At 37.2% G+C, this 13,601-nt stretch overlaps 1 protein-coding gene across 2 annotated transcripts in view; it reads right to left on the reverse strand.

Moving 5' to 3' along the window:
- Nucleotides 1–13,601, reverse strand: part of SRP72 (signal recognition particle 72) — a 43,656-nt gene that overhangs the window by 2,600 nt on the left and 27,455 nt on the right. Inside the window, exons 12-18 of one of the 2 annotated variants that reach the window (XM_010355228.2) lie at nt 13,536–13,600; nt 12,075–12,170; nt 11,125–11,228; nt 10,916–10,993; nt 9,990–10,127; nt 6,004–6,041; nt 381–540 (exon numbers count right to left, since the gene is read on the reverse strand). In XM_010355228.2, coding sequence (XP_010353530.1) covers nt 381–540; nt 6,004–6,041; nt 9,990–10,127; nt 10,916–10,993; nt 11,125–11,228; nt 12,075–12,170; nt 13,536–13,600 — 679 coding nt within the window. Of the gene's footprint in view, nt 1–380; nt 541–6,003; nt 6,042–7,352; nt 7,609–9,989; nt 10,128–10,915; nt 10,994–11,124; nt 11,229–12,074; nt 12,171–13,535; nt 13,601 lie in introns of those variants that run through there. The other variant, XM_030922177.1, reaches the window with a different exon arrangement.

The following is a 13,601-nucleotide window of genomic DNA, read 5'->3' on the forward strand; positions in this document are numbered from 1 at the left end:
TCTAGTCATATTATTTATTTACATCTGTTTATCTAGGCATTTATTTAGTTGAATGACTCAGTGTATTTAGTTGCCTTTTGAGACTTTTCTTTAGTTTTTATAATACAAATAGTTTTTACTATATATATTTCACAATATATATTTGATTATATTGTAAATACTTAAAACTATTTGACTGTATTGTAAAAACTAAAGGAAAAACTAGTCTAAAAAGGCAATATATTTTCTTTCATTTACATAAGTGTAGTATAAACATTTATCAAAGATACATCACTACATTTCTCATACTTAACATATATTAAATTCTCACTAGTAGCCTCGAGTCAATCTCAGAAACAATGTATGTTCTAAGTGCCCTCAATTGTGGAGCAATAACTTACAGCTCAGATGAAGCTCCTGCAGTTGCTCCCTGGGTCCCTTTTCCAATCTGATCCTTCTTTTTACCCTTCTTTCTTCCCCGGTAGTAAGAACGTTCTCGCATTGGCAGCCATCTTTCTGGATCTGGGGTAACTTTTGGGTCATAATTCTTAGGCAATTTTCCTGCATAATAATTATAAAGAGAGATGTATCATAATATTTTCAAGATAGTTTGATTTAAACAACGTCTCTAAGCCTGGGAATAAATAACATTAAAATGGAAATGAATTTATTTGAGAAAGTTTAATTTGTATAATCTAGCAGGCAAAATGGCCTTTTTTTGTTATTATTATACTGGGATACATGTGCAGAACGTGGTTTGTTACATAGGTATACACGTGCCATGGTGGTTTGCTGCACCCATCAACCCCTCATCTACATTAGGTATTTCTCCTAATGCTATCCCTCCCCTAGCCTCCTACCCTCACCCCGCCACAGGCCCGGTATGTGATATTCCCCTCCCTGTGTCCACGTGTTCTCATTGTTCAACTCCCACTTGAGTGAGAACATGCAGTGTTTGGTTTTCTGTTCCTGTGTTAGTTTGCTGAGAATGATGGTTTCCAGCTTCATCCATGTCCCTGCAATGGATATGAACTCATCGTTTTTTATGGCTGCATAGTATTCCATGGTGTATGTGTGCCACATTTTCTTTACCCACTCTATCACTGATCGGCATTTGGGTTGGTTCCAAGTCCTTGCTAATGTGAATAGTGTTGCAATAAACATAAGTGTGCACATGTCTTTAGAGCAGAATGATTTATAATCCTTTGGGTATATACCCAGTAATGGGATTGCTCAGTTAAATGGTATTTCTGGTTCTCGGTCCTTGAGGAATTGCCACACTGCCTTCCACAATGGCTAAACTAATTTACACTCCCACCAACAGTGTAAAAGTGTTCCTATTTCTCCACATTCTCTCCAGCATCTGTTGTTTCCTCACTTTTTAATGACTGCCATTCTAACTGACGTGAGATGGTATTTCGTTGTGGTTTTGATTTGCATTTCTCTAATCACCAGTGATGATGAGCTTTTCTTCATGTTTCTTGGCCACATGAATGTCTTATTTTGATAAGTGTCTGTTCATATCCTTCGCCCACTTTTTGATGGGGTTGTTTTATTCTTGTAAATTTGTTTGAGTTCTTTGTAGGTTCCAGATATTAGCCTTTTGTCAGATGAGTAGATTGCAAAAATTTTCTCCCATTCTGTAGGTTGCCTGTTCACTCTGATGATAGCTTCTTTTGCTGTGCAGAAGCTCTTTAGTTTAATTAGATCCCATTTGTCAATTTTGGCTTTTGTTGCCATTGCTTTTGCTGTTTTAGTCATGAAGTCCTTGCCCGTGCCTATGTCCTGAATGGTATTGCCTAGGTTTTCTTCTAGGGCTTTTATGGTTTTAGGTCTTAGGTTTAAGTCTTTAATCCATCTTGAGTTAAGTTTTGTAAAACGTGTAAGGAAGGGGTCCAGTTTGTTTTCTGCATATGGCTAGAATCCTTTCCCCATTGCTTTTGTCAGGTTTGTCAAAGATCAGATGGTTGTAGATAGGTGGCACTATTTCTGAGGCCTCTATTCTGTTCCATTTGTCTACATATCTGTTTTGGTACCAGTGTCATGCTGTTTTGGTTACTGTAGCCTTACAGTAATAGTTTGAAGTCAAGTAGCATGATGCCTCCAGCTTTGTTCTCTTTGCTTAGGACTCTCTTGGCCATACAGGTTCTTTTTTGGTTCCATGTGAAATTTAAAGTAGTTTTTTTCTAATTCTGTGAAGAAAGTCAAAGGCAGCTTGATGGGGATAGCATTGAATCTATAAATTACTTTGGGCAGTATGGCCATTTTCACGATATTGATTCTTCCTATCCATAAGCATGCAATATTCTTCCATTTGTCTGTGTCCCCTCTTATTTCCTTAAGCAGTGGTTTGTAGTTCTCCTTGAAGAGGTCCTTCACATCCCTTGTTAGTTGTAATCCTAGGTATTTTATTCTTTTGTAGCAATAGTGAATGGGAGTTCACTCATGATTTGGCTCTCTGCTTGTCTATTATTCGTGTACAGGAATGCCTGTGATTTCTGCACATTGATTTTGTGTCCTGAGACTTTGCTGAAGTTGCTTATCAGCTTACGGAGATTTTTGGCTGAGACGATGGGGTTTTCTAAATAAACAATCATGTCATCTGCAAACAGGGACAATTTGACTTCCTTTTTATTTGAATATCCTTTCTTTCCTTCTCTTGCCTGATGGCCCTGGCCAGAACTTCCAATATTATGTTGAATAGGAGTGGTGAGAGAGGGCATCCTTGTCTTGTGCTGGTTTTCAAGGGAATGCTTCCAGCTTTTGCTCATTCAGTATGATATTGGCTGTGGGCTTGTCATAAATAGTTCTTATTATTTTGAGATACATTCCATCAATACCTAGTTTATTGAGAGTTTTTAGCATGAAGGGGTGTTGAATTTTATCGAAGGGGGAAAAGGCCTTATTTCTCAGCATGACAAAAAAATTCAGAGGCCATAAAGAAAAAGACTTCAGAGATACACCTATATAAAAATTTTAAAATCTTCATTTAGTAAAAAATATATTTCTAAGAAAAAATTTAAAATACAAACTATATAATAGAAGAGTGGAAAAAAATCCTTAATATAATTCTTGCTGATCAATATGTAAATCACTCAAAGAAAAATGGACTCAGTTATAATTAAGGTAGGTCAGGAGAAAGGAAAGTAATTCATCTTCTGAACAGATGTTCACCCTCACTAATTAAAAATGAGAAAGGTAAAAAACTCTATCAGACTCGTAAATATTAAAAGCAGTAGGCCGGGCGCGGTGGCTCAAGCCCAGCACTTTGGGAGGCCGAGACGGGCGGATCACAAGGTCAGGAGATCGAGACCATCCTGGCGAACACAGTGAAACCCCGTCTCTACTAAAAAACACAAAAAACTAGCCGGGCGAGGTGGCGGGCGCTTGTAGTCCCAGCTACTTGGGAGGCTGAGGCAGGAGAATGGCGGGAACCCGGGAGGGGAAGCTTGCAGTGAGCTGAGATCCGGCCACTGCACTCCAGCCTGGGTGACAGAGCAAGACTCCGCCTCAAAAAACAAAACAAAACAAAACAAAACAAAACAAAACAAAACAAAACAAACAAAAAATAAAAATAAAAAATAAAAGCAGTAATACCTAGTGTTGGTGAAATGGTGAGAAGCACTCACCAACACTATATTAGGAGAAGTGTATACTGGTATAGCCTTCGTGGAGAGCAATTTAATCTGACAGCACCATTAGAAATTTATAGACTTCTAGAAATTTATCGTGCAGAAACCCAAGAGATACAAAGTTAAGAACAGAGTATTCTCTGTGATGCTCTTTTTCTTTCTTTTTTTTTTTAAAGATGGATAGGGCAAGGTATGGGTGGGCTGATATTCTTTAAGACAGTAAAATAAATGTCTATCAATGAAGATGATTACATTATAATATGCCCACAGTATAGCAACCTATTCAATTGGGTTAAAAAGTGAAGTGCAGGCCAGGCGCAGTGGCTCACACCTATAATCCCAGCACTTTGGGAGGCCAAGGCGGGCAGATCACGAGGTCAGGAGATCGAGACCATCCTGGCTAACACGATGAAACCTTGTCTCTACTAAAAATACAAAAAATTCGCTGGGCGTGGTGGCGGGCACCTGAAATCCCAGCTACTCGGGAGGCTGACGCAGGAGAATGGTGTGAACCTGGGAGGTGGAGCTTGCAGTGAGCTGAGATGGCACCACTGCACTCCAGCCTGGGCGACAGAGTGAGAAGCCGTCTCAAAATAAATAAATAAATAAAGTGAAGTGCATCTATTAATCTGAAAAAATGTTCTTTGCAATGCAGTCTAAAGTGAAGATTAAAACAAATTATATTATGTTCAACTTTCAGCACCTAATGATGTATGTTTGATTCTATATATATATACATATACACACACAAAAATGTTAAGTAATTGTCTCTGGGAGCATGTTTTTTTTGGGAGGGGGGGACAGGCTCTCACTCTGTTGCCAGGCTGGAGTGTAGTGGCGTGATCTCGACTCACTGCAACCTCGGCCTCCCAGGTTCAGGCGATTCTCCTACCTCTGCCTCCTGAGTAGCTGGGACTACAGGCACACATGAGTAATGCTCAGCTAATGTTTGTATTTTTAGTAGAGATGGGGTTTCACCATGTTGGCCAGGCTGGTCTCGAACTCCTGACCTCAAATGATCCACCCGCCTTGACCTTCCAAAGTGCTGGGATTACAGGCGTGAGCCACCCATGCCCAGCCGCAAGCATGAATTCTGGGCAAGGAATTTTACACTCTTTATGCCATTCTATAATGATAAGTATCAACTACCTTTGTTTTTAGAATAAGCATATGTCACTTGTAAATTTTAAAAAATACTCATCTAGAAAATACAAAAATAGAAAAGAAAGTAAAATTTTACGTTATTATCACCTACAGCTATCAGCTGTTTCCTTGCAGTATTACTAATACACAAATATTAAATGTTTGCCAATTTTCAAGTACTGTGACAAAAGAACCAATAAGACTTCCAGTTAAAGACAGTGAAATGGATACAAACATTAGCTTGTGTACCTTCCTCGAACTCCACTAAAATGGTAATAAAACACATTAAAGGAAGAACAGAAGAAAAGATATTGTCAATAAAATTTTGGTAGCTGGAAAAGAGATGGAGGAGTAATAATAAACTTAGCTAAGTCTTGGGAAACCCGTATCCTAAGATGGCAGAGAGCAAAATCAAGAAATAACCTGATTTATATCATAGATTCCTCAAAACCTCAGGAACTTGGGTGGCTTCAAGGATAACATCTAATGAGGTAAAACAAAGCACGGTAATGTCACCCAATTTTTCCAGAGATTAAAGCCACACCCCAAGCCAATCAATGCACGTTATTTTCCTGGTTAATAATTCAAGGCTGGACACTGACCTACTTGGCCAAATCAGATTAATGAGAAATACCTGCCAAATCTGGAGAGGGCTTCTTTGTTGTGATGAATATAAATGACAAGTATGTGGCCCTGACTGTTTCCAGTATACATTGTATGACTCTAATGGAATTCTGTTTTGTGGACAGCAGAACAAAGAGAGAGAAATACTGAGTCAACCAACCTTGATGCTAACATTCCTCTAGACTGCCAACTTTATAAACAGTAAATTTTCTTAAGCTAGTTTGATGGAATTTTGTAGTTATGTGTAGCAGAAACATCATAATGTGTAAGGGCTTACTTTTGTGCCAGGCACCACTCTTAAGAACTTTACATGTAGTATCTGATTTAATACTATAAGATATATACTATCATATTCCATTCCACATATGAAACACTCTGGCAGGTATATTAAATAGCCTGTCCACAGTCACAGAGTAAAAGAGGGAGCAACAATTTGAATTTAGGCAAACTAGTGAATTGCAATCTTTACAGTAACAGAATAAAATTAAATGTTAGCTATAGTCAAGATAAAAAGTTTTCAAAGATATAAGAGAGGGCAGTATATTTACGTCCAAATATTTCTATATGGGGCTAAAGTCAAACATTTATCTTGTAGAAAATTTATAAAGATTTTTTAATGTCTTACCCTTCTTTTTCTTTTTCTTCTTTTTCAAATCTCCCTGTCTACAAAGAGAAAAAAAAATCATTACCATCTTTGTGATAAAATATTTATAAAGCATTAAGTAAGTGCTCTGTAAGAGTTAGTTGGGCACTTATCATAAACATGGTTTAAGACTTGGTATCAGCTCACCAAAGCTAACAAACTAGTTAAGATTTGATTCAGGTTAGAGTCCATTAAGCTTCAGATACTATAATTTTTGGAAGGTACTTTAGAAAACAGAGGTGACAATTCGAAAACAGATTCTGTTTACATTGAAAAATTTTTTTCAGTGGCACACATTGTCTATATAAAAAGTAATCTGCACAAGCATGAATATCTACAATCCCTTGGTAAGTTACTCTATGTTTGGCACGACTTTAGAGAATAAATTTTTTGCCAGAAGAACACGTGTAGGTCAGATACATGCAAAGAATTATCTCTGGAAGGAGATGCAAAACAAGTTACATTGGTTATGGCCCTGGGAGGGAGGTGGGCAGACACAGATGGAAGACTTTTAACTTACTCTTATACTTTTTTATCTTTCATATTTTAAAACCTGTGAGTTTATTAATTTTTTAATGTAAGTAAAATATGTATTAAGTACACTCACCAAAAAAGGCACTAAAAAGGGCATACAAATTAACACTTCAAAATAACTGTCAAGGGCAGGGGGAGGGATAGCATTAGGAGATATACCTAATGTAAATGACGAGTTAATGGGTATAGCACACCAACATGGCTCATGTATACATATGTAACAAACCTGCATGTTGTGCACACGTACCCTAGAACTTAAAAGTATAATAATAATAAAAAAAAAATAATAATAATAATTGTCAAGCATTCTGAAAGTGGCTGGGAACAGTGGCTCACATCTGTAATCCCAGAAGTTTGGGAGGCCAAGCAGGTATCACCTGACGTCAGGAGTTCCAGACCAGCCTGGCCAACATAGTGAAACCCCGTCTCCACTAAAAATACAAAAATTAGCTGGATGTGGCAGTGCGTGCCTGTAATCTCAGCTACTCGGGAGGCTGAGGCAGGAGAATCTCTTGAACCAAGGAGGCAGAGGTTGTAGTGAGCGAGATTGCACCACTGCACTCCAGCCTGGGTGACGGAGCAAGACTCCTATCTCAAAATAAAGCATTCTGAAAGCTCTAGTGAACAGAGAAAAACATAAAAATACATCTCTCTATATATTCTTATGTGATATAACTTAAGAAATATGAAACAGTGAACTAAAGATGAGACAGCAACAATTCATTCTATAAGTCATTCAATTGTGAAAGTTCTCTCAGGATACCCCAAATAAGAAATGCAACATACTGTTATCTTACTTGAGTGTTTCATCTCTTACCCAGAGTGTGCAACAGTATTCTAAATTGTCTCCCTACAAATTATACTCCACAGCCATACTAAAATTTCCCAACGGTTCTCTGCTCTTTCTTATTTCTCTGCCTTAGCTCACCCTTTGCCTACCTCGTCCTCATCTTCCTCAGGGTCAACACAATCATCTTCTCCATGAAGCCTTTCCTAACTTCCCACTGTCCTCAGGAAGAAGTGACTATTCCCTCCGGTGTACTCCTCTATGCCCTGTACAATCACAACAGGTGCAATCTTTATTGCAATTATTGTTTAAATATATTTCCTTCTGCTAGACTCATGTTCCTTTTTTTTTTTTTTTTTTAGACGGAGTCTCACTCTGTCACCCGGGCTGAGTGCAGTGGTACGATCTTGGCTCACTGCAACCTCCACCTCCTGGGTTCAAGTGATTCTCCTGCCTCAGCCTCCCAAGTAGCTGGGAGTACAGGCATGTGTCACTACGCCTGGCTAATTTTTGTATTTTTAGTAGAGATGGGGTTTCACCATGTTGTCCAGGCTGGTTTCGAACTCCTGACCTCAAGTAATCCACCTGCCCTGGCCTCCCAAAGTGCTGGGATTACCGGCATGAGCCACCACGTCAGGGCTCAAGTTCTTTTGAGAGCAAGTACCATGATTTATTTTCTGGTCAACACCTAGCGTAAACCTATCACATAGTGTATTGTTAAAAGAAACTAAACCTTTGCATCCAAAAGTTAGTATAACAAAATACTAACTTTTAGTAAGATAAAGAGCATTAATAATGCCTAATGAAAATACTGTTCTTAAACTTAAAAGCTTAAAAATTCAATGTATATCTTAATGATTATTCTAAGAAAAAAGAGAAAGAAGTCAGGTGCGGTGGCTCACGCCTGTAATCCCAGCACTTTGGGAGGCTGAGGCGGGTGGATCACCTGAGGCCAGGAGTTCAAGACCAGCCTGACCGACATGGTGAAACCCTGTCTCTACTAAAAATACAAAAATTTGCCAGGCATGGTGGCAGGTGCCTGTAGTCCCAACTACCCAGGAGGCTGAGGCAGGAGAATCACTTGAACCCAGGAGGCAGAGGTTGCAGTGAGCTGAGATCGCACCATTGCACTCCAGCCTGGGCAAGACTGTCTCAAAAAAGAAAACAAACAAACAAACAACAACAAAAAAAAAAAAATAAAGAAAGATTATTTTAAAAGAAACTTTTAAAGATGGGGGTCTTTCTCTGTCACTCAGGCTGGGGTGCAGTGACGCAATCACTGCTCACTGGAGCCTCAAACTCCTGGGCTCAGGTGATCATCCCACCTCAGCCTCCCAGTAACTGGAACTAGAGTCAAATGCCACTATGCCAGGCTAAAGAAGGAATTGTGTGTTCTTAGTTGTTACCCAACCCTGTTTGGTGAAGAAAAAAAAAATAGTAAACATACTTAATTGAAAATCCATTTAAGAACTCCAACTAAATTTATAATTGTAAGATGAAATGGAATTTGGAACAATGTAACCTCTTTGAGACTCCAATTCCTTATTAAAAGTTTTGGAAGTTATTATGAGAACGACAATGCTTTTTATGAAATGCAGAGTTTGTTAGGAAGAAATCAGTCACTGTTGCTGAGTTTTTTTTAAGTTAGGGAAAAATTTAGATTTCAAAAGGCATTCAAAAAAGGAGAAAGTAGTAAAAACTTATGAAAGCCACAAAGCTAAGGAAATGTTTTATCTTTTCCATGCTCTATTTGTTCTGAGTCAAAAGTAAAATCTTAAAACATTTTACTGTAGGCCTCTGCTAACTATATTTTTAAGATGACAATGGAACAAACGAGTCAAAATCTGACTTCTTGTAAGTAAATGAAGCCGATTAACCTTTTCATCAAATCAGCAAAATAAATCATACACCAAATGATGTACTAAATGTACAACAATAACTTATAGGTAAAGGAAGGCACATCCAGCCTATGGAGTGTTTAAAAAGGATGAAATATGTCCACATTTTAGTATGTGGAAAGATCTCTAAAATTCATTAAATAAAAGCAAGTTGGAAAACACTAAGTACAGTACAATTTTCCTTCTATAAAAAATAACTGGCCATGGTGCTCAGCACTTTGGGAGGCCGAGGTGGGTGGATCACTTGAGGTCAGGAGTTCAAGACCAACCTGGCCAACAGGGTAAAACCCTGTCTCTACCAAATATACAAAAATTAGCCTCTAGTACCAGCTACTCAGGAGGCTGAGGCAGAATTGCTTGAACCTGGGAGGCGGAGGCTGCAGTTAGCCAAGATTGTGCCACTGTACTCCAGCCTGAGAGACAGAGCAAGACTCTGTCTCAACAAACAAATAAACAAATAAGAAACTAAATAACAAAAAATAAACTAATCTAAAAAAATATTCATAAACCACCTGTATATGTAAACACAAAGAAAAACTTCTGGAATAATAGATTAATACCAGAGGTTAATTTTGGGCTGAGGGAAAAGGGAAGGAAATAAGGACAAAGAGCTGGGTACAGTGAAAGAAATGGAAAAGAAACAAAGAGAACTAGAACTTTATTCACACGAAATCTCTATAAGAATATATTTTTTATTCTTTGTCTAATTTAAAATCAGCATTAGAGAATGTTACAGCGAAAAATATTACCCTTGTTCCTTTGGTTGACTATCTCCAGTAACTTTTCCACCCTTCTTCCGAATGTACGTGGCGCCAGGAGAATTTTCAAGAGCCTCAACATCTACTTTTAGAGACATACTATCTGACGATGGCAAGTGTTTACTAAGACTGTGATAGAACAGGAGTTCAGGAACATAATATACACAAACACACACATTTATATAGATATATATGTTTGCCAATATATCTATTGACACTGGAAGACTGTCTTTTCTTGATGACCTTCAACAAAAGCAAAAATGTTCCTAAATCTTCTATACAATAACAATTACAAGTCGTATCAATTATATAGTACACACAGTATTCTGAAAGGAGAACATGAGGAGTCATAATCTAATCCTCTATTCCTTAACTCAATGATGTGGAGCAAGGTGGTGGCTTAACACAAACTCCATTCCAAAACAACTATCAAGTTTATAACTTGAGACTGCTTAGCATCCACCAACCCACCTCAGTTTTGGGAACACACTCTGATGAGAGTAGCACATATGATCCAAGCTCAATAAGGGCATCAAATTGCTTATCAAGTAACTATTTGAGATAAGCAAGTGACCTAAGTAGTTGAATCCGAAAATAAGATTTCAGAATCATGCAAAACTACCCACATAAAATACGCTTTTTCTTTTCCTTGCTGCTGAACTTGAACCTGGAGGAAAAGACGCTATACCCTTTTGACTTCATTTTTGCTTCTGGATGAAACTGAACCCTAAGTTGGATCTATCGCCGCATTTTTCAATCACACTGATCAATAAATTGTCATTTTTTGGTTTTACTAGTTAAAAGGAGGATTTGTTAGTTGCAATTTACAATGGAAAAAGCTCTAGTCAAAACACAGATATTAGAAGAGATGTATTGTGCTACTGAGGAGCTGTAAGAAACAACAATCAAAAGGATACGCTTTGGCTTTCTCTGGATCTACAAGTGAGTAAGCAGAAATAAGCTGTGCCAGGGTGTGAATATCTTTTGGATTTTGTCTAAAAGAAGAAATAAGAAAATTACTGAACTGTTTATAAAACTGGAGAAAGTAATATAAACAAGTAACTCTCTCATATCAAGTAGCAGCAATAAATGTGTTATTTCTACAACTCCATGTTTCAGAGCTTACTTCCATAGCTGTTGTAGGTCACTAATTGCCTCCTTCTTCCGCCCATATTTGAGTTTGAAGTTTGCAGCTTCTCTTATCAAGGACAAATGAGCAGGAGATTTGGGCTACAGTTTCAATAAAACGAAAAAAAAAGTTTCAAGCTAAATATCTAGCAAGTAAATGCAGTTATATCCATTAGACCTTTAAGAAATACACCGATGCATTAGATCCCTCATCTTAAGTTTCACTGAATGCCTGAAACAACAAAATCATCCACACATGTAGAGGAAAGCAGGTGGACAAATTATTAACTGTACAATCACCAACGGATAAATTTGGAAAACAACCTATATCTATTTGGTGTCTATAACTGGAAACATCCCCCTATAATAATCAAATCTTAAAGATATGCCACCATAGTTCTCAAACATTAATTTAATATAATACTTTCCCAGAGCACTGATACCCTTCCACTGCTAACAGTACTAACAGTATAAAATGTCACCTGCACAGCGTTATGTATAATTTTAAGTTGGATACTGCTCATGCAGAGATCCATACTGGAAATAATGATATTCCTACTAGAGCCATGATAAACAACTATTCCATGTATTACTGTTGTACTAATTGCTACCACCCGTGGGTTCTCTAGCTATTAAAGATGATCTCTTAAATATGCAATCATGTACTATTATTATTTCTTGAGATTACATAAACAAATACATGTACACATACAGCAAGGAGCTTGAATAAATATAAATGAGCTATTTTTCTATTTTGCAGCCATTGTTTATTTCTAATAATTTAATTTGGATCTGGTATACTGAAAAAAATGAATTTGATAATCTAAATAGTATTTCACTTTTAAAATAGTGACGTGTAATACTTCAGTTTGCCTGAATTTTTTCACTACTACCTCTTTATTTTTATGTAAAAACATGCCCTCATAACATTTTACTCCATTTGTTTACCTGATGGTTTTGATACCACTGGATAGCTAGTGCGAAGACCTCAATGGCACTATCAATATCTTCTTCATGGCTGTACATGGTAACTAATGCAGACACCTACACAGCCAAAGGTATAAATTAGTGAATCCTCCCTTCACTCCCAGAATACCATTTTTGAAAATAAAAAACACTGAAGAAATAGCGAATAAAGGCTCTCTGTTAGTACCTGATTTATCATGAAAGCTACTCCCTTTAGAGAACATAGTAACTTTACTTCTAGAAATACCATGAACAACCGTGTTTTCCAAATATGAAGGTAGTTATCTGTAAAATAAACCTTTCCTTTAAAGCAGTGCCAGTTCACAAATGGTTTGGTAAGTACAGAAGTTGAGAATAAGCCCTTAGAAATGTTCATACAATAAGACACTGCTGGACATTTAAGTGTATGATCAGTGAGGCATACATAGAGTGGCTGAACTCTCATGATGAATCCCACGTGGCATGAGCTGCTTCAAGCCAGCAAAAAGAGTGCCTAGTGTCGCTTAGGGACAGGAAGGAGGCCTACGCAGCTGGAGTGGAGGGGGAGGGGGATGATGAGCAGTACGAGATGAGGATAGAAAGGAAACAAACAGCTGGATCTTTAAGAACAATCAGTAAAACTGACAAACCTCTGGTCAGGCTAATCAGAGGGAAAAAGAAAAAAAGACATGAATAACCAGTATCAGGAATGAGAGAGGTTCTATAGATACTAAAAGGATAATAAAGAAATACAATGAAGAACTTTTATGCCAATAAAGTCAGCAACTTAAATGAAATGGATACATTCCTTGAAAGGTAAAAGAAGGCCATATATTAAATATTAGAAACATTTTATTTTCAGTCATATACTATATTTGACTTTAAGGTAAAGTAATTATAGCACAATCCTTAAAATATGAATCTTCAAGGGAAAGCACTACCATATTATTACATTTACTGAGTGCCAACTGCACAGAGGTCATGTTAGAGAATGCAAGCATGAATAAAACAGCCCCTGTCCAAAAGATGCACTACAGAATTATACTATGGAAAAGATGCTTTCACAGCTATATTAATGATTGAAACCTGCAATATTTGAATAATCAGAAAACTAAAAACTAAATTTGTTGGCCACTATTACAAAATTGTTCTAATTTAAAGAAATCACACTGATGAAAATGGTTTAGGCTAAGAAATTCCCTATACAGATCTGAGATTATTTGAGGTTGGCTTTCAGTGATACTGTAAGGCCTAAATAGTGCCTGGCACATTTGACTGAATAAGAAACCAATACCAGAGCAGATAATGAAATTAAATTTACACCACACAATCATTACTATTATAATTACTACTCCTACCTTAAAGTGAACACATATTACACATATAAATAAAGTGAATAACATTAGACATATAAATAAATTATCAATTCAACTACTTTTCAATTTTGTAATGTTTTAAACTCACCATGCCTGGTTTATGCTTTAACTCCTCTATGCTTCTTAATATTAGACATGCTTTAGAAATATTACC

This window comes from Rhinopithecus roxellana, chromosome 2, assembly GCF_007565055.1.
Source record: "Rhinopithecus roxellana isolate Shanxi Qingling chromosome 2, ASM756505v1, whole genome shotgun sequence".
In the NCBI taxonomy this organism is placed as follows: Eukaryota; Metazoa; Chordata; class Mammalia; order Primates; family Cercopithecidae; genus Rhinopithecus; species Rhinopithecus roxellana.